We start from the raw sequence: 20,483 nt of genomic DNA, 5'->3' as shown, positions 1-20,483 counted from the left end.
GCTGGGATTCAAACCCAGTTTGACCAACTCAAGTCCCTCCTCCAAGTCTTTCCAGGACGTTGTAAACAGTTCCAGCTCCCTGCGGGGTATCAGGACGTTTGGAGTGAGTTGCCTGTGTTTGTGGCCTGAGAGCCGGTGCAGTGAGGTAGAGGAGAGAATGAGGGCCTCGAACTACAAAGTGCATACGAAGCACACGGACGTCTTGTTAAAAATGCAGGTGCTGACTCAGGAGATCTGGGCAGGGCCTGGGAGTCTGCATTTCGCAATATCCACCCCACCCCAGGTGGTGCCAGTGCTTCCGGTACACAGACCACACCTGGAGCAGCACTTGTCTGGGAGGCAAGGCCTCTGGAACCAGGAGGATGCTAGGTGCCCGTGGCCCCAGCATCCCTGTCTGAACAGAAGAGGCTGGGCAGGCTCGTGTCTAGCCCCCGCCAGCTCTGCCAACACGAGGAGCTTGCAGGAGGCTGTGCCTGGCACAGTGAGGTGGGGTTTGACTATGGTCCAGCTGCTGTTTGCTGCGTAGATGGGGCAGCCTGGCTCAGTGAGGCTGAGACTCCCTCCTAGGCATTATAGAGCTCACCTGAGCAGGTGAGGTGTCCCAAGCAGTGGAATTTGGTGCTGCTGATGATACTGAGCAACAGGCGCCTGCCCAGAGGAGTCCCAGCTGCCCCCGGCTTTCTGTGACTCTGAGGGGCACAGTTCCATCTCCGGCCAAGTGTTTGTGCAAGCTTCTTGCCTGTTCAGGTGCTCCACGTCCCAGTGCCCTGACTCTGACTTGCCAAGTTCCCCCTTTGATCCCTGCGCCCCTTTCAACCCAAACCTACTGTAGGATTTTTTCATTCATACAGGTGCCCAGGAAGCACTTGAACTGAGGCTTTTGATAAAGTTACTGGGCCGGTGACAGGTGGGAGGGCTGCAGATTTACCTGCCTGCTCACTCAGGGTACAGCTCTGGATGCTCGATACATAAATATTCATTGAGTTAATGAATTAGTTACTATGACCATGAGCCTCTACCGCCACTAGAGGGCCGTGTGGTCCAAGCTTAGTTGTCAGCCTTGCCCCTCACTGTCCCCTCCTCCCGTCCTCGCTGGAGAAGGGTAACCCCTTGTGACTAGACTATGTTCAGGTCAGCGGCGGGGTGGGGGATGTGCAGGACTATACATTTATTAACAGCAGGTAAAACACATAAATAGTTCTTAACCTATACCTATTTTTGGTTACCTAAAAGCCCACCCTCCATCTGCAAAACATTCTCCATATGCTTTTTAATTCAAGGCCGATTTTGACATTGTTATTCCAGAAGGAAGGTCAGACAGGCTCTGAAAGGTGGAGTGATAAGCCGAGAGTCTCCGAAACGATCCAGGCCACCAGCCGAGCCCTGGTGGCCCTGTGTCCCCGAACCACCAGTGGCCTTTTGCCTTCCTCCCCACAAGTCTAGTTTTCTCTCAGCTGAGAAAGGGGCCCAGCTTCCCAGAGGGCAGGCTCTAGCTCAAGTGAGATCGAAACGCAGCAGAAGTGTCAGAAACGCAGTGAGGACGCATCGTCGCCGCCAGCGCTGCAGCTGCCCGGGCCCTCTGTCCTCCCCCCACGTTCCGTCTGTATCCCAATCTCCCCTGGGTGGCCGTGGCCTCCTTGGCTTGGCACTGCTGTTGCCCCGCCTAGACTGCTCCCACCTCCCTTCTTCTGCCCACCCATCAAGACCCTGCTCGGACGACAGTGTCTGGTGTGAGCCCTCCCCAAGGGCCCTAGGCCACTGCCTCTGCATCTCTGGCCCGAGCGCAGGGCCGGGCACAGCGAAGGGGTCAGCCGTCTTTGTTGAATGAATGAATGATGTGCTTTGATTTGACAAATGGCTTCCCTGTGGCAGACCTTGAGCCTAGGGCTGAAATAAATGACTCCGATACTATATGCTTCAGTCCCTGCTCCCACCTCCCCGCTCCCAGCTGTGAAAACTCCCCTGGATGAGGCATCCTGTGGGGCCTCCTGGGGGAGGCAGTCAGGTGGGATTCTGGGACCTGCAGGGAGCTGCCCAGTCCCTGCCCCCTGCTCCGGGCCCCTCTGTACCACCCAGAGCCCAGAGGTAAATTCAGTGATTTGGGGGCCACTTAAGAGCTCAGACTCTGAAACTGTTTGCTAAGGTCTGTGTCGGGAGTCTGGGCTGCGTATGTAGAAGAAGGAGCAAACCTTTGCAGGCTGCAAATGGCAAATCAGCATTTCTCCTTCTCTCCTTTTTCCAGAACCTCCGAGACCCCTGGCCCACCTCTGCCGGCTTCAAGTTCGAAAGGCCATTGGGAAGTACCGTATAAAACTGTTGGACACATTGCCGCTCCCAGGCAGGCTGATTAGATACCTGAAGTATGAGAGTACCCAGTAACCGGGGCATGTGCAGAGGGGGTGCTCTTCGGACTGTTTCACTGAATCTCAGGACCGCGATGTCCCCAAATCCAAGGGGACCTGGTGACACATGAGGCTGTGGGCTGCTCTCCCTGAACTAGGGCAGCCACTGTGACCTCACCAGGTCTCTGGGCCAGAGCTGTGCCCAGAGCAGAGAATGGAATGGAATGTGTCCAGTAGGGGGAAAACAAACCAGGTTTATTTTCAGACGGACGAGTAGATCCCAGACCTTCTCTGCCATCAGGAATGGCAGGAACCTCCATTCCTGGGGCAGGAGAGGCCGGCAGGGCAGAACTGGGGGTGGGCTGTGGCTGGAGCGCCTTCGGGGTGAGTCTGCCTTTGCTAGACAACCTCGCTGCAAAGTTGGCCCCTATACCTTCCCCTTTGCTCTGTGAAACTCTCCCCAAAGGTGTGGCCTGGGCGGGGGTGGGGAGACCCTCGGTCCCAGAAGGCTTCCGTCGGTACAATAAACATTGCACGGAGGCCGCCTTGCACAGCACAGTCCCTCTCGCCAGGCCCCCCCCCCACCCCGCACCCAGGCCTGGGGTCCTCAGTCCTGCTCCGGGCAGGAGTAGGGGTGGGGCAGGGGCTGGGGCCAGGGCGCACAGACCCACGAACACACGTGCCACCTGGGTTTGGGCTTCTGGAAGACCCAAGAGAGTGTGCCCTTTATGCACCAAGAGAGACCCGACAGCCCGAGGACAGGGGTAGCTTCCTCCCTGCGGTCGGAGCCAGCCGTCAAGGTTGGTCTCTCCTGGTTCAATCGCTATGGATCAGGAACTTCATCACAAACAGGGTCTCAGTGCCCACAGGTCTCCTGACAGCTGGGACTGTCTCACGCGAACATGTGCCCTGGCACCCCGTCTCCGGGTCCTGCTAACCCCCGTTCTGCTGTAGAAGTTACAATAATACCGCAGTACTGGCTACTACGAGCCCAGGTGCTGGACGGATGGCCATCATCGGCGCTTGCAAAGCCACCCAACTTGAGAGGCACGACGCCCTGTCCCCTCGCTTGCCTCCTTCAGTCCCCACATGGCTCTGTGGGGTGAGTCGGGCAGGCGCCACCGGCCCGTCTTCCACGGCGCAGGCGAGAAAGCGGAGGTCAGGCGGTCGGATGAGCCCCGTGCGCTGGGACCGGCACACCGTTCCCGTGGGAGTTTCAGTGACGCGCCTGTGTTCTGTCCCCAGGTGTGATTAAAGCTATGGGAGGGGACGCCAGAGCCGGCCTCCTCGCTGGGTGCCTGGGCCAGGGCCGCCCCAGAATCTGGGCGTCTTAAGCGAGATCAGACACAGTTTCTGGCCTTTGAACGGTGAGCTGCGGGGCGGGCGGGCAGGGAGCTCTTGTTCCAGGCCCAGCTCCGCCTTTGGCTCGCTCCCCTGGGGCGTCGGGCTCCTCACGGCTGTGGCCCCCGGTGGCCTGGCTGCTCCCACTCACTGGCTCTCTATGGAACGAGTGAGTCCCAGTGTCCGCCTGAGGAGGAAAAGCCTCCCAAGCAGCACTTTAAAGCCATGGGTCAGAGAGCAGTTAGCAGTGTCTTGCAGTGCCCGTGGGAAAACAGGCCCAGAGAGGGGCGGGGACTTGTCCCGACACACACAGCAAGTCCCTGGGGTTCCACAGCCTGAGAGCGCTTGGTCCCAGCCCCACCTGCCTCGCTGCAGAGAGCCCGAAGAAGTCCTGAAGGAAGCCCGATGGGGCAGCGGCCGCCAGTGATGGACAGTGCCGGTCAGGCGAGCATCCCCGCGAAAGCCTTCCTAGGTGTGCGTTTTCCCCGCAGGTGGCGTCGGTCTAAGAACCCAGGCGCGCAGGCCCAGCGGTCCCGCGTCCTGAAGTAAACGGCGCGCCCCGGTTCTTAGACCGACGCGCGTCCCTGCCAGTGGGTCACAGCCACTCGTCAGGGCCCCTTTCCCTTCAGGGGCCTGGCCCAGCCTTGACCTCCTCAGCTCCCCTCCCCCACCGCCCGCAGCCCAGAGGCTAAAGGGTTAATGCCAGGCCTGGGGCCTCCTCCCAAGCACCCTTCTGATTGGTCGCTGCTCAGGCTGTGGGGTCGGTACACATTTTGAACACACTGCTGGATTTTGCAGCCATAAGCTCTGCGGAACCCTCGCCACCACTCCCATAATTCCCCTGTCCCCCCCCCCCCCCCCCCCCCCGCGAAGCCCCACGACCCCCCAGGAGGATTTCAGCCTCAGACTGGTCTGCACACCACCACCAAGTGCCTCAAATTCTGAACCCGGCTCCATGTGGTGAACAGGAGCACGTTTGACCTGGTGCCTGGGACTTGAGGCCGTGAGGACGTGAGCACGAGGCGGGTTCTTGGGATTCACTCTGAACCCGCTCGGGCCGCGTGCCGGTCAGGCGAGCATCCCCGCGAAAGCCTTCCCAGGCGTGCGTTTTCCCGCAGGTGGCTCCCGCATGGGCTGTCCTGGGGCCGGCTGCTTCTGGCTGTCCAGCCGCGTCTTAGCAAAGGTGTCTGCTTCCTCGCGAGCCTCACGTGTTCAAACAGTACATTTCCGGCTGTCAGCCCCTGGGAGAGGCCGTGGGGGCCTGGGCGTGCTGGGCTCCGGCAGCGCCCCGCCCCCCCGCAAGAACACAAGCCTCCCCGTGCTCTTTCTCTGGGCAGGGGGCGGGGGGTGTTGGACAGCCCTGTGGATAGACTGTCACTGCAATATCGGCATGGTGGTACCTGCAGGCCTAGTCTCTGGGGAACCGGGAGGGAGGACTTTCAGTCGGTGCAGCTTTTCGTCACTGGGTAGCACTCAGAGGGTCAGGCACTCACACACCTTTCCCACAATGACCCACGCCCCACATCTGTTTCTAATCACATTCTTCCACTGAGGCAGTATTAGCACAGAGAGATTAAGTAACTTGCCCAAGGGCGCACAGCTGGTAGACGGCAGAGCCCGGGTTAGCGCTTGTAGCGTTTTGCCGTGCCGTGCGGAGGGGCTGAGCCTCATCAGGATGGATCTGGAAGGGCCTTCATGATGATGTATTTGGGGGGAGGGAGGAGGCACACCTGCTCCTGGCCCCCTCCCTGCTTTTTAAAACCAAAGCAGCCTGAGGCGAGGGTCCCAGTGAGCACTCCCTATCCTATGGACCAGATAATGATCCAGACATCTCTGGCTGTGTCACATGGCCTCCAGCCCTGAAGTCCTCTGAGACAGGGGGCCCCAGTCTCTGGGCTGTGGAGCGGGAGGCGAGCGGCGGGCTGGCCTGCGAAGCTTCGTCTGTATGTGCAGCCGCCCCCAGCACTGGCATCGCCGCCTCAGCTCCGCCTCAGACCACCAGGCATTAGATTCTCGCAGGAGCACCGGTCCCTGGTGCCACAAAGGCTGGCTCTAAGACCACCAGACAGAAACCACCGTACACCCACCACTGCTGCCCAGTGAGTAAGCTGCCCCTCCATGTGGCCGTCCCCCTCCAGGGGACCCTGGAGTACAGGGAGGCAGAGCCCTTAGCAATCACTCACCGGGGGCCTTATGTCAGGAAGGGTTCCGAGGCCCAATCATGGAGGAGACCATCTCTTCCCCCCCGCCCCTTCCGGCAGGTGAGGCGAGGAGGCCCTGAGGGGAGTGAGCGCCACACCCCACGGCAGAGGCGGGGTTGCCTCTCCGCCTTCCCCAGAGCCGTTTGGAGCCTCTGGGGTTCCGGCCTCCCCAGCTCCTGTCCCCGCACGCGGAGAACCAGCGCATCCTCTCCTGGTGGCTCGTGTCTACCCTCTGTCTTTTGAACTGAGCCGTTGGCCTCTACGGCCCATTACCGGACATCGGAGCCCCTTCTGGGCTCCCTCGCAGCCAGCCACCTCCATAAGCGGCCCTCCCTCTGGCCATAGCCCTCGTCTCTTAGGCCTGGGGACCATTCAGCTTCATGACACCCAAGATGTGGAAACTGCAAAAGAAATGTCTTTATTCTTTTAACTTTCTTAATATTTACACAGAACAAAATGAACACAACTGAGATTGGCTTACACAGTGGGTGGCAGGTGAACAGACGTGTAACTAGGGTTTCTGGGGTGGCTGGCAGGCCAAGGCCACCGAGGGTGGCAGGGTCATCTGTTGGGCTCGCGCCTGGTTGGAGAGGGGCCAGCTGAGCCCAGCCCCACAGCTTCCAAGGCAACAGCCTGAGAAGCCCCTGCCCCAACCTTGCCCTTCCCCTCCCACACACACGCAGAGGGAAGGTTCTCAAGAGGCCACACCACTGCCCAGCCTCCTCCTCATAAGGGGAGCTCCCGGGGTCCCCAACACCCCTCCCGGCCCAGCTAGAGGTAGCCAAAGACATTGAAGATGGGCGGGGGCAAGGCCGGCTTGGTGGGTATGGGTTTCAGAACCACGGGTCTGTACACTTTCTGCCCCAGACCATCCACATCCTTGCAGAAGTGGGCCAGCTCCCCTGGGGAAACCGAGCTCTTCCTCCACAGGCCCAGGCTGGGCACCGGGCCCGGAGGCAAAGCCCCTGGAGGGCCCGGGTAGCTGGGCTGTCCGTGGTACTGGAAGGGGCAGCAGCCCCAGGCATTGACACGGCCCACCAGGGAGACCCCGGGCATCTTGAGTGGCTCCTTTTCAGCTGGCACCCTTGGCGACATGGGCATCCGGGCCGCCTCGGGCCCCAAGGGCTCCAAGCCCTTGCAATGTTTCTTACCCTCATAGGGGGGTCCCGCCCTGGGGCCCAGTCCCCCCTCCAGCCCCACCGGGTAGCTGTGGGTGGGCCTCGGCTCTTCCCAGAAGGAAGCGGGCAGCTGTCTTTTCCTCATGGGCACCTGGCCAGGCCTGGCAACTTCTGGATTCTGCCCCTGCAGGATCTGCTCCTTAGCGAGACACACCTCCCGGTAGGGGTTCCCCAGAGCCTTCTCCTTGCAGCCCCCACCCTCGCCGGGGCCGGCATCCGGGCCAGAATCGAGGGGTGGCCTCCCAGGCCGATCCTCGGGCCCCCCTTTCAGGTGAGGCTCGGCGCCTCGGCCGTGGAGGCCCCGCGGCAGCCGGGAGTACTTCTGGGAGAAGCGTTTGAGCTGCTTCTGCAGGTACTTGCGGTGGTCCACGGAGCGGCGGCAGGGCGCGGACTTGTCTAGGGCCGCCTTGATGTCGCTGGACGCCAAGTTCACGAAGTTCAGCAGCATCTTCACGTCGCTGTCAGATGCCATTGCCAGGGCTTTCCATGAAGAGGGAGGACCTGCTGGTGGCTGGCGGCCTCCGGGGGGGGGGGGCACAGAGCTGACCTGGAGGGACAGGCAGACTATTGGAGTCTCCCCCAAACGACCGCACCCGGGTGTCCCCCGAGTCCACGTGGTTGCGAACAGTGAGCCCAGCCCCAGCACCCCAGACAGAGGCCTGGGTAGAGGGCTGTCCATTCACGCCACTAGGCATTTCGTGAGCATCTGTGATGGGACAGGCTCCGACGCGTTTAGTCTTCGTGGGCCTGTCACCCTCTGCTTGCAGCTGAGGCTCAGAGAGGTCAGGTGACTCGCCCCAGGTGAGCCGGCTCCAAGTGGCACTGCTGGGACCGGAGCGCAAGCCTCCGCCTTCCCGGCCCACCGTGTCTCCCACACGCCACGCTGCCAACGTGCACGACGCGCCGGCAAAGCTCGCTCTCTGCTGAGCAGAGGCGACTGCCCCACTTCACAGCAAGGCCAAGCCCCCTGTCTCCCTGGTGGTGCCCTCCCCTTCCTGCCCCTGCTCCCAGCCCTGCTAGCATCGGCCCCCCTCCTCAGTCCCCACGCTCCACCCCCAGCTCTCACGCAGGACAGGCAGGACCCCTGTCTGGCACTCAGGCCGAGGCCTGCCCGGCGGGCTGAGCACAGGCTGTGGACAGCAGGGACTCCCCGTAGAAGCATCTGCAGCAATTTCATGCCTCCTGGGCCACCACCCGCAGCCCCTCGCCCCTCCCCCGGGCCCCAGCCTGCCCCACGCCCCCACCCAGGCGGGCCCGGCGGCCTGGGCCTCCACACTGACCGAGGGTGCGGGCCCCGGGCCCCCCAGCGTGGCCCGGCAGGTTCCCCGCCGCAGACCTGGGCCAGGCCCGGTGCAGCCGGCGAGCTCCGAGCGTCCGGCTGGAAGAGGTTGTGCCGCCCTCGAGTGGGCTGAATGGAGGACGAGTCTCAGAGCTGGGGGGCCCCTCAGGCCAATCAGGAGCGCCTCTCCAGATACAAAGCATCCCAATCAGGCGGCAGCGCCCCGTTCCCACATTCTTTGCCGTCACAAATTGTCACCATGGGGACCATCACAAAAAAGACAGCTCCCAAATGCAATCATTTCCCGGTAAATTTCTACCCTTCAGCCCCGCTCTCTCCCTCGGCCTCCACGCCCTCCTCCCCTTGACCTCGGTTCCCTGGTTTCTCGAGGGGTGGTGTGCGTGCGTGCGTGTGCGTGCGTGCGTGCGTGTGTGTGTGTGTGTGTGTGAAAAGTCCCAGACTGAGGAGGAGCTGGGCCCAGAAGAGATGGGCCTGGGATCCGACCCCCAAGCTCCAGGCCGGCAGCTGCCATGCTCCAGTGCAGACAGACAATCGGACGGGTAAGCCGGCCGGGCGGCCTTCGGGCGGGCGGCCTTCCCCGCTGTCCTTGAGAGTTGAGTGGCTCTCTCCTCTCTCTTTCCCCCACCCCCGCTCCCTGGGACATGGGCCCCGGCAGGCCTGCGAGGGCCAGTGGCACACCGATGTGGGCAGAGGTAGCCGGGAAGGACTCTCTAATGAGGGGCTGGGATATCCATGGGAAGGGAGCCGGAGCGCTCAGGAATCTTGTCTTTATGTTTGCTTCCTCAATTGAGCTGCACAAAGCCTGAATTGCCCATTCAGCGCGGCCGGACAAAAGGTTGGCGTTGCACGGTCCCCTTGCATTTGTAGTCAAACAGTTAGGGACTTAAATCGAGTCGTCATGATGGAGAAAGAGGTGGACAAAGCCCATAGAATTGCCATCAGCAAACATTTTCCTGTGTCATATTAGCCAGTCTCCATGGCTCCCCCTGGCCTGGGGACAATGGCACAAGTTTGCACACTTGGTTACTGTCACCGTGCCAACGCCGGCGGGGCCGCAAGCAGGGCTGCTCCGAGCGAGCACGGGAGCCCAGAGCCAGCCGTTGGCCCTGCCCACTGACTGGCCAGAGGGAAGGTGAGGCCGCTGGCGGAGGAAGGCTCCCTGAGAAGTGCCGGTGGGAGAGGCCTCCACGCCGGCCCGCCCGGAGGGTCCCCTGTGCCTCCTGCCTTTCCCCTCCTCCTCTCTCCTCTTCTCTGCCACCTTCTCCTGCCCCCTGGCCCAGTGGCTGGTGGTCTATACGCCAACCCACACTTTGGTACCACAACCTGAAACTCCAAGGACTCCTCTCTGAAGTCCCCACCCAGGCTGGACGCACCCGCAGGGCAGGGCCGGGGCCTCACCCAGCAGTGACGGTCACGCCCCCTCCTGCTGGCCAATGGGCAGCTGCTGCCCGCACGAAGCGACTGCCCACAGTGGCCTGGCTCCAAGTTACCTCCTCCTCTGGCCCAAGGGTCCCTGCAGGCAAAACGAAGGTTTTGATGGAGACGGCCCTGCTGCGAGGTTTGGAAAAGCATGAACTGAGAAGGAGGTGACCTTGGACTGGACCATCCTGGGTCACTGACCATCCTGGGGCCTGAAGGGTGGTCCCTGTCTGCAGCAGCCTTCGAGGGGATAAGAGCTAAACCGTCATCATCTTAAGCTTCTGAGATCTGGGATTACTTGTTTCTGCAGCGTAACCCAGCCCACTCTGACCAGTACAGGCGAGGAACACCTTTTCTGCCCCAAACCACCCTACGACACGTGGCTGGACAAAACGCCGAGGTCACCAGGCCGAGATCACCGGGTTAGGCTTCCGTGCAACTCCCGTCACAGCTGCCGCTGGCCTACCGCATGGGACGCAGGACACACAGCCCCGGCCTGCGTTCAAATCCCCCCGCAGCCCGGCGCCAGCCCACTTAACCACCTTCACTATTCTCCGTGGGAGACTTGGCCTCAAGCCATCCCGGCCCCACCCGCCCCGGCTCCCTGCACGCTCTGCGTCTGTCTGCTCCTGCTGGTCCCTCCCTATGGAAGGCCTTCCACCTCCCAAGAGCAGGGAGGCATCCTCACGCCACCCCGCCCGGCCCCAGCTTCCTCCCAGACCCGGCAGCACCTGCAGCCGCGCTAGCTCATCCGGCGTTGACTGCGTGTGCTGCCGTCCCCATGTTTCTCAGCCAATCGCGACGTCCCGCGACCGGCCGGTGAGCTCCGTGGGAGTCAAATCTGAATCTTAAAACATCTTGCCAGAGCTCTTAACATCGGCTCCTCTTCCCGTGTGTTCTTCCCGCTTTTCGAGGAAAGAGGAAAGAGAAGAGAAAAGGGGAGAGAAAAACGGAAAAAAGGAACTGATGCTTGTTAGGCACCTAATACGTGCCAAGGCCGGAATCCATGATGGCGCACGGGGCACCTCGCCCGATCCTGTGACAGCTCCACGAGGGTGTTCCTGTTGCCTTTTACAGTGAGAGACAGGAGGTCAAGTCACTTTCCAAGGGATCACAGCTAATAACTGGCAGAACTTGACTTTGAAGCCAGGCCTGTCTGCACACAAAGCCCATGCGGGTCCCCCCACACCACATGGCTTCTTCTAAGGCACTGGGCACCGATGAAGTGCGCTCGGGTCCGAAGGCCTCACAGGCCAGCCAGACTGTCTGCATCAATCCTGGGTTCAGCTCGGCTGTCCGCACCTCGGAATGTGACTCTCAGCCTCTGACTCAGGAATGTGGGTGCCGCGGCTACGGGAGACCAGTCCAGGGGAGAGGAGGCAGCTGCAGCCTGAGAACCTGATCTACAGTCCTGTACTGGCCTGGCCGCACCCCCAGCTCAGGCCAGCCCTCTGGGGACCGCCTTTGACCCCCGCTGGGGAAGGCTGCTCTCTGTTTTTCTGAGAGGCCTCATAGACAGGTTTTAAAACAGTAATAATAATTATGCCTCATTCTAGAGAGCCCTTTCACAGTATTCTCTCATCGTGGTCCTGTGTCCGGGCAAGGGGAGAATTGTTTTCCTTATTTACAGTCGGTGACACTCCCGAAGACAAGCCTCAAACCACCAAATCTTGGGCCCAACTCAGGGCTTCTGGGCCAGCATTGTCCTCCTAGGATTCTCCCAAGTCCAGCTCAAACATCTAGGAGACTTCCAATGCCCAGCATTACACATGACACCCTCTCCCATCCCTACCTTTATGGATTCAAAGATAAAGTCTAACCTCCTTAGCTTACCAAAGAAGGCCCTTTGTAATTTGACCCGTATAGGGGTCTAACAGAGAGTAGCTTCTCAGTACTCTGTGTTTCATGAGTTAAGTACTTTGCCCACTCCACTGAATAGAATCTTTCCCTGTGGACTGGAAACAACTGTTCCTGTCTGTTTTTCGTTTATTGTTTGTCCCACCCACCCCGCCCCACCTGGCTGGCTCATCTCTGTATCTCCAGTGACTAGAACGGCCTCAGCTCAAAGCAGGCCTCAAAGGAGGACTCTGGCGGTTGCGATGATTGTTCTTGGTGGTGAACTGTCTGTGTTCTTCTGGGACTCTCGGTGCCCTGAGAGCCACTGCCGTTGCACAACTGCATCCCCCTGTGCCAGAGCAGGGTCTCTGTCACGCTCTATGAGCAACGAGTGAGCTAACTCGACCTCGAGTACCCTTTCCCGACCACTGGCGGTCACTGCCGCGGATCTCTGATACTCCAGCCGTGCTAACCTCACCTCAGGTTTATTCACACCGTTCAGCGACGGGGACTCCCAGCTTCTAGTCAACTCCGTTCGGCACGTACTATGTGCCTGGGACCAGAAGGCGTGGGGTGGCTTACTTAGCTTGCTCCTCCGTCCTGGGGACAGCTTGTTGGAGGGGACATTGACTTTGTCTTGATGACTCAGCAGCCACTGTCTGCTCACCTACCAGTGAGACAGAATGACGGAACCTAACTTTCCGTGGTTTCCCAAACACACCACCAGAAGCCACCCATCCAGAATCTCCGGATGTCGCCTGACATAACCCACCTCTAGGATTTCGCCAACACACGTGCAGATGGAAACCGAAAGGGAGAGGTGGCAGTTGACAGTGACAGGCACTGCTCAAGCCAGAGGGAGCCGGGGAGGTCAGCTAAGGCGGTGGGCTTCCCAATGACATGTGTGCAGAGAAGCCCATTAAAAAGTACGATGGGGGAGCCCCATATGTCAAACAGCGACAGCCCCGTGCCGGGAACGCGGGGTTCCTGCACACACGTGAATGTAAACAGTGGACGAGGACAAGGAGGCCGTTCCGATGACAGGGGACTTTGAAATCAGGCATTACGGCTCATGGTCTGACATTGGCCATTTGTTTCAGTTGCAGAATTTTGAAAATCTGGATTTAGACAGATAAGCCGCTGAAATGGTAGTTCTTAAAGCCTGTCTTGCAAACTCAGGATAGTCATCGAAGGACGGACAGGTTTGGAACTGAACTTTACCAGCGGAGCGAAGTCCATAGCACGTACTGGGCCATTTGTTCCCCCCAGGTGCCGTGATCACCGTTTTAATAGATAAGGAAACTGAGGCACACGTCAGTTAGGAAACTTGCCCAAGGTCCCCTGGGCAGTAAATGACAGACCCGGGACTGGGATGCTGGCAGCGGGAGCCAGACCCTAGATCATGACCACCGCATTACGCTGCTCCCTACTGACAACCGTTAACCAGCACGCAGGCCCTAACTCCCCCCAGGAGCTCTGCTAGTCGCGGTGATGCAGACGCACCCAGCCGCCCCAGACCTGGAGAGTTAGGGCCCACCCCAAGACCCAGGAAGATCCGGGAGGGTGGGCGGGGGGCAGGGGAGGGGTGGGCAGTGTGCGAAGGCTGCCCAGTGCCTCTTGGACATGTGACACAGACATCACGAGATGATTTATGTAACGTCCTTACATAATATCAAAGACCAGCCCGGGGCATGCTGTCAGCTGGAATCAGAGCAAGCAAGCTTCTCGTTTCCTTGGGATGAGAAGCTTAGGGTTGAAATAAACCCCTTGGGCTGCTGTGCCAACGGCTCTCTGCCCTGGCGACCTCGCCTCAGACCTGAGGCTTAACGCCAGGGTGGCTGTGCCCTCAGAGCAGCCGGAGACCTCGCGATGACCCAGAGAAGTCACAGCCCGGCTCGGCCAGTCGCCGTGCCCCTGGCCGCAGCCCAACTGCAATGACAGAGACATCACACGCCTTCCCGCATCGTCTCTTCCCCTGAGTCCAAAGGCTGCCCGGGTGAAGCCCATCCTGGGCACGTCTCACCTGTAGGGAGGGGCTGATGTGACAGGAATGACACAGCACTAGTGTCTTTGTGCCCCTGCCGGGCGTCCCCAGTGGACCACTGCCCCACATTCCCGCCACTGCCCTGTGCTGATTTCTGACCCTTGGCACATGCCCTTCACCTTGCCTGTAGCCTCTGGTGCCTTTCCGATGTGTCTCTCGCCCGTCCCAGGGCGCTGGCCAGGAATGAAAAGTCCGTTTAATCTCAACTGTCAACTCGGATTTGACTGGCGATGTCTGGCAGGTGCCCATGGAAAGATTCCAAGGGCCCCCCGCAGGGCTCGGCAGTTAGAACGCCCTGATCGGCTAGTGCTGCCTTATGTGGCTATGGACAGGGACAGGCTGGCTGTTTGCCAGGGGTCTCTGAATCCAGGTTGAAATCACAGGAAGCGAAGTTGGAGGTGTGAAGCTTAGCGTTCTGGGAACACAGCCCTGCGACTTTAATCGAGGGAACAGTGTTCCAGAGAAGGGTGAGGACCCCACAAGGACTCAAGCGCTCCCACTTCCCAGGCCAAAGTTCATCGATTCAACTCAACAAGCTGAGACCGGGGCTGTCAGGCCTTCTGGAGCATGGAGACCGTGAGCAGGTTAGTGCAATGGAGAGGACAGGTCACCGCGAGGAGTGGAGCGAGGTGAAGTCAGGGAGAAATGCCCCTCGTCTCTATTTGCACGCAGTGGGCACGTAATAAAGGCTCGTCGAATGAATGGGTGAATGAACAAACCCGAGCTCGGAGCGAAATGATTGGTTGGCTTCTGAGCCACCTTGGGAATTCAAATACCCAGCCACATGAGAACCTGTAAACAGCAGGTGCCACCTCCGTGCTCGGCCCTTCTAGTCACAGCTCTCCCTCAGCTGTTTGGCACAAGTGACACACGCTCGTCATCAGGGAAGAGCCCTTGTCTCCTGGGGATGGGAGTTTCTAAGACACAGGTGAAGGGCGCAGGGCCCTGAAGCCCCTTGAATACCACTAGGTGAGCTTTACGTCTGCCCTTCTATTTAATCCTCGATGAATGAATGAATGAAACTTTCTTAGGTGGGCACTGTCCTTCTTATTTGACAGATTAGGAAACTGAGGCTCGAGGAGGTAGAAGAACGCTCCTCTGGTCACTGAGCTAGGCAGCAGAGAGGCTAGGGTTTGGATTCAGTCTGTGTCTACACCACAGAGCCCCTCCGACGAGGCGGGGACAGGCTGTTCTCCCCTGTCTCTTGCCTCGCGGATTCCCGGCCCTGTCCCCCTTTGGTGATATACAGGGGATCCTCCTTTGTCATCTAACTTTCATTTCCTGACCCCTGACTACAACTCTGTCTGTAGCTCAAATTCAGTGCTAAACACACTTTTAAAAAGATTCTCTGAATAAAGTCTTGTCACAGGAGAGAGACATTTGCATAATTCACCAGTGGAGCCTCGGAGCCTGCCCTGTGCATTCTGTTCCCAGGGCTGGTCAGATAAGGGGAGGCCAGAAGACAAACCACGGTGGATTCAGCAGCCCCCTCACCTCCACCCCAGGGCTCAGGCTGAGCTCTCCAGGCCAACAGCGCCCCCTTTGGATGACCTTCCAGTGCTTGGCATGTGGCAGGCACCCCTCGGAGCCCGTTTGTCACCTAGAAGCAGATGTAACACACCTTTAGAGTCGGAGAACTGCATTCCAGTCCTGCCTCCGCTGATCTGGGAGGTGAGTCCACCTCTCTGGGCCTCGCTTTATTCATGCGCACATCGGGTGTGATTCTAGTCACTCTGCTGGGACCATAGAGAAAGATGGATTCCAAGCACGGCTTGGGGCTGACCAGGTTATAAGATGTACGAGGGTGGGGGAGGGAGAGAGGGAGCCCAAATACTGCCCAAGGGCTTGACCACAACCAGCCCCAAGTACAAAGACATCCACGAGGGGTGGCAGTGACAGTTCCCACCAGACTCTGAATGAGGACCCAGGGCCCCAGCTGCCACAGACCTCTTCTCTCTGGCTAGAGGATGAGTGCAGGTGGCTTGGGCTTAGCTGGGAAGGAGGGAAGGGCATTCTAGCGGGGAGACAGTGTAGGTAAAAGAGGCAGGCGGGGGAGGGGTGTGTGTCAGACGTGGGCCAGCCGAGGCGCGGGCCACTCCAGGGCCAGAGCTCCGCTGACTTTTCGGGCAGGATCCAGCCAATCCTTCCCCGAGGAAGGAAGTGCGGCGGCAGACGTGGGCTCAGCATGTGTCCGGTGCAGCCTGCAGTTGCGTCTTTGGCCGCCATGCCAGGATCGGGTGTCCGGATGAGCCCCGGGCCTCCTCTCTCCTCCTCCGTGCTCAGATAAACCTCGTGGGTCTCATGGGCCTTAAGTACGAGCCATGGTCGGACGACTCTCTGTCTCAGTTTCCAGCCTGGACCTCTCGCCTGAACTCCGGCGTCACAGCCAGCAGCCTCCTCTCCCCAGGGAGCTCCACAGCATCTCCGGGCCGTCAGCTCCCTTCCCACCTGGAGGCTGATCGGGGCCTCATGGTCCTGACTCCGACTCCACTTCCTGTCTTGGCTGCCAGCCAGGACCCTGATGGCTCCTGTGGCTCTCCTCTCTTCAGAAGATCCCTCGAACCACAGACAGGGGTGGCAGGGATGTTAAAGGGGGCTTCGGAGTCACACACCTGGCTGCAAGCCCCAGTTCTGCCACTCACCAGCTGGGTGACCAAGGATAGGTCACTAATGTATGTCTCTGAGCCTCAGTTTCCTCCTGTGGGGCAGCACCTACCTGCCGTGTCCTCGGAGGAGGGTCAAGGTAACACATGTGAGAGCTTGGCCCAGAGCCGGCCTGCGGTGGGCATTTTTATCTGTGAGAGCTATTCATGTCATCGAACCCCCTTGTTAATCGGATGAGGAAACTGAGGCTGACTGACAGGTGAATGGCTTGCCCAAGGCAACCTGGTGAACTAGTGAGGCCGTCAGGACTAGCAGCCTGACTCCAAGGCCAGTGCTCCCGCCCCCTGTTCTGAGCCTGTTCTGAGCCCATTCCCGGCACCCTTGGCCAAGAAGAAATGAAGGGCTGTCCTCTGAGCTCTCCGCCTTGGCCCCAAATGGCCACAAGAGGGCGCCCTTGGAATTGCTCAGGGTCTCCGGAGTTTCGGGAAGAAGAAGCCTTTCGGACTGGACTGTCTGCCCCCAAGTTCACGGCCGCCGCGGCTGGCAGCCTGCGCGCCGCCCCTTCTGAGTTGCGACCAGAGCCCCCACTCCCAGCTCCCCGAAGGTGTTCCAGAGCCCCCCGCCCACTGCCCTCTCGGGCCTCCACCCTCCACCCCAGGATGGTCTAGTCTGTCTGTCCCTAGTTGGCTTGGGATCCTTGGAGACCCCGTACTGGTTTCGTCAAGCAGGGGGCTCACGGCTGGCTCCGGGGTGCAGCGGTGTTGATTGGTCGGCTCGCAGCATCCACCCACACTCCCATGCGCCTACCTGCAAACACCTACTCAGCACCTGCCGGCGGGCGGGAGGGGCCAGGTCAGGGGAGGCGGAGGAGGGCGGAGGGCGGAGGGCGGAGGGCAGGTGACCCGGCCACGCGGCCCCGGCCCACAGAGGGCGCTGTGCAGTGCGGACAGACTAGGTGCAAACACGCAACGTCTGGGAAGCAGCAGAAGGGCGCAGGGTAGGCGCCCCCCCCGGGCGGGCTCCTGGGGCTGGGGGGCTGTGGATCCTGATCTGAGTTCTAACGGAAACGAAGGAGTTAGCCAGGCAAAGAAGGCTAACGTTGGAGGGAAACCATGAGAGGAGACCCCTCTCTCTGGATACGATCTCCTCGTCCGAAAATGGGAATAATACCTACCTTGCCTCCCTCAAAGAATGAGAGAACATCCGAGCAATAGAAACGGACACTCTAATAAAACACCACGCCAACGTGGGGATGGGCGGTGGGTATTCTCGTCTTTCCCGAGGCGTGCGTCGGCCCTGGGCCGTATCCATTTGGACTCCTCAGGCACCCACAGTCCCTCGCTTGACCTGCTCACAGACGCCTTCTGGAGATCCCTCAGATCCCCGGGTCACTAATGAGTCTCCAAGGGGCTCCCATTGCCGGCCCTGCCAAGGCCACCCTACCCTCTTCCCTACCTTGACTCTCCCGTGAGTCATGCTAAGGGCACATAGAGGGCAGACAAGCCAGGCTCGCTCCGAGGCCAGCCTGAGGCTCCCGGAAGATCGAAGTCCATGAAAACGATCCCAGGGGCTCCGGGAACACTGCCCCCTGCACCCCGAGGGCGCTGGCCGGGGAGACCTCGGAGTCTGGGGTGAGGGGCAACGCTTGAATGCTGGCGTTGCCCCATGGCCCACTGTCCATCTTTCGGATGACTCGATACGGGTGCCCGTTAGTTTTTGCTATATAACAAGCCGTCTTAGTTTCCTAGGGCCACCAAAGTGCCACAAACCGGGTGGCTCAAAAGGACAGGAAAGTATTCTCTCAGCACCCTGGAGGCTGGACGTCTGAAATTACCCCGTGCGCGGGGCCTGCCCCTTCTGAGAGCTGTGAGGAGAACCCCTCCTTGCCGTCCGCCAGCTTCTGCTGGTGGCTGGCGACCCTTGGGGCGCCTCGGCTAGCGGCTGCACCGCTCCAGTCCCTGCCTCTGCCGTCCCGTGGCCTTCTCGCTGTGTGCCTCCTTCCTGCCTCCGCATCCAACTTCCCCGGCCCTTTCCCTTGGAAGGACACCAGTCCCTGGCTTGAGGGCCCATGATAACGACCTCATCGGGGTATACGACCTCATCTTCGCTTGATCACATCTGCAAAAACCGTGTTTCTAAAGGAGGTCGCAGTCGCAGGGACCGAGGGGCAGGACTTCCACATATCTTTTTGAGAGACACAAGCCGTATGGTTTCTTGCTCCAGAACGGTTTCCGCCATCCCGCGTGACGCGTGCCGAGCTGACAGCACACCCTCGCAAGAGAACCCTGACTCTGCCGGAGGGAGCCACTGCGGGTCTCGACGGAGGAGTCCCCTGGTTGAACCTGATTCCAGGTAGTGAGCACCCTGTCTCCGGAGGTGAGCAAGCCAAACTGGGTATGAAAGCGGCTTAATTCACATTTGTTAACTGACATCTCCTTGAACACTACTGGGTTCGGTGCCAAGAACAGAGAGATAATCACGGGCCTGAGGGGAGATGAACAAAATAATTATTGCCTCATAAAGTGATAAATGCAATAGCCGAAGCGGATGAGCACAAAAGGATAACGAAAGGCAGAGGCAGAGGAGAGAGGGCGGTCGGCAAAGGCCTTCTGGGCGGGTAGAGGTGGGTCAGAGCAGTGGCAGACACAGACGGACGGACATGTTCATCACTCAAGGTCAGTAACAAAGGCCTGGGGAAGGGACAGGCCATAAGGGAAGAGGCAAGAGAGAGGAGAAAGGGTAAAAAGGAAGGGAAAAGAAAGGAGAGAGGAGAGAGAAAGAGAGAGAATTAACTAGAGGCAGGTCAACAGGGACACAGTTCAGGGTAGGTTGAGAGAACAAAGCCAGTCGAAAATGTCAAGTACAGCCAGATATAAATAAGACACCAAATGATGCCGTGTGTTTCCTATGATCTCGTAATTGTATGAAAAACATCTAAAATGGGCTCAAAGGACACACTGTAAACCGACAACGGTGGTTTTCTGTGTGGGGGGGAGTCCCTGGAGTAAAGGGGGGTAGACAAGGGGGATTATAACCGTATCTGTCATGTTCTAATCTTTTAAGGAGAATACGTTAATATACTATTCATTTTGTTTCTTTAATACACACAGAGCAAAAAGACTGGGAGCAAAGGACCAAAATGGCCGCAGTGGGCATTTCCGGGCCAGTTCTGGGCGGTGGAAATGGGCGGCGGTGGTTGTTGTACCTCTACTCTTAAAAAGAAAATGTATCATTTTTAATTTAATTAAAAAAGAGAGTGATTTTTCTTTAAGAAAAAAAAGAAAAGTCTGGAAGCGAAAATGCCAAAATGTCACATATTAACAACGGTTCATTCAGAGTCGGGACACGTTATGTTATTTACCTATCAGAATTTTTCATTTGTCAGATTTCCCCCGACACGGAGGCAAAGGTCCGGGGCCAGAGCCTGCAGGATGCCAGCACCTGGGGACGGACGGCAGAGCCCAGAGCCACGTCACCTCTGCCTCTCGCGATCTTGGTGGTGCCACTGCTGTGAGTGTTTTTGGTAAAGAGGAGGAGAAGAGAGAAGAGAGAGAAAGAAGGGAAGAAGAGAATAGGAGAGAGAGAGAGATTGAAAGAGAAAGGGGGAGGGGGAGAGGGGGAGAGAGGGACAGAGGGACAGAGGGACAGAGGGAGAGAGAGTATCAGAGACTGGGAGAGAAAGAGGAAGAGGAAGAGGAAGAAAGGAATGACTCCAAGCCACTGGCCCCATCTCCCAGACACGGAGGGGAGGGGTTGGGCTTGGCCCCTCAGGCAGGGTCTTTTGGGGGGTAAGCCACCCCTTCTCCCCAGGTACAGCCCAGTGCAGCCTTTTCCTTCTCAAGCCTTTTAGAAAGAAGAAGAAGTCCGTCTCCGCCCATGTGTTAACCCCCCTCCAGGGAGTTCTCTGGAATGGAGACGGAACGCACGTGGCATTGGTTTGCAGTGGAAAACAGGAGAAGAAAAGCCCTGTCAGCTGGAAAATGTCCGAGTCACAGGGAACAGCTCTCCGCTCCCAGACGTAATGACATTAGGGCACTTGATTAAGTCAGCAGCCCTGGGCCCTGCCACCCCTTATCCTGGAGTTACAGCCTCATTTTTCAATTAGGCTTTAATTTGAACATCTTCAAAAAATGCCTGGTGAACACATGAGGCCAAGAGGAGAACCGGGCACACGTCAGCTGTCTTTCCTTTCCCCACGAAAGGGACAGAGCGCACTGA

At 59.0% G+C, this 20,483-nt stretch overlaps 2 protein-coding genes and 1 long non-coding RNA gene across 6 annotated transcripts in view; 2 read left to right on the top strand and 1 right to left on the bottom strand.

Annotated features, from left to right (window-relative positions):
* ASB2 (ankyrin repeat and SOCS box containing 2) overlaps positions 1-2,901 on the top strand; it is a 39,153-nt gene extending 36,252 nt beyond the window's left edge. For 2 of the 4 annotated variants that reach the window (XM_016145503.2, XM_016145506.2), the window contains one exon: positions 2,243-2,901. In XM_016145503.2, coding sequence (XP_016000989.2) covers positions 2,243-2,379 — 137 coding nt within the window. In that variant the 3' untranslated portion in view covers positions 2,380-2,901. The remainder of the gene's footprint in view (positions 1-2,242) is intronic. The other 2 variants (XM_016145505.2, XM_016145504.2) reach the window with 1 other exon arrangement.
* Positions 2,902-6,564: 3,663 nt separating this feature from the next.
* Positions 6,565-8,450, bottom strand: FAM181A (family with sequence similarity 181 member A). The gene is made up of 2 exons (XM_016145436.2): positions 8,343-8,450; positions 6,565-7,609 (listed from the first exon to the last, which is right to left on the bottom strand). Exon 2 carries the CDS (start codon positions 7,532-7,534, stop codon positions 6,656-6,658), a length of 879 nt encoding a protein of 292 aa, XP_016000922.2. The 5' UTR covers positions 7,535-7,609; positions 8,343-8,450; the 3' UTR covers positions 6,565-6,655.
* Positions 8,451-14,941: 6,491 nt separating this feature from the next.
* LOC107511227 lies at positions 14,942-19,793 on the top strand. The gene is made up of 3 exons (XR_001597033.2): positions 14,942-15,332; positions 18,489-18,641; positions 19,651-19,793. It is a non-coding gene; the product is annotated as an uncharacterized LOC107511227 (long non-coding RNA).
* The last annotated feature ends 690 nt before the right edge of the window (positions 19,794-20,483 follow it).

This window comes from Rousettus aegyptiacus, unplaced genomic scaffold (genome assembly GCF_014176215.1).
Source record: "Rousettus aegyptiacus isolate mRouAeg1 unplaced genomic scaffold, mRouAeg1.p scaffold_m13_p_3, whole genome shotgun sequence".
NCBI classification, from domain to species: domain Eukaryota; kingdom Metazoa; phylum Chordata; class Mammalia; order Chiroptera; family Pteropodidae; genus Rousettus; species Rousettus aegyptiacus.
This window is presented reverse-complemented; position numbering and strand designations above follow the sequence as displayed.

Excerpts from the sequence above, each read along its gene's own strand:
- FAM181A (XM_016145436.2), bottom strand. The coding sequence starts at position 7,534 with ATGGCATCTGACAGCGACGTGAAGATGCTGCTGAACTTCGTGAACTTG.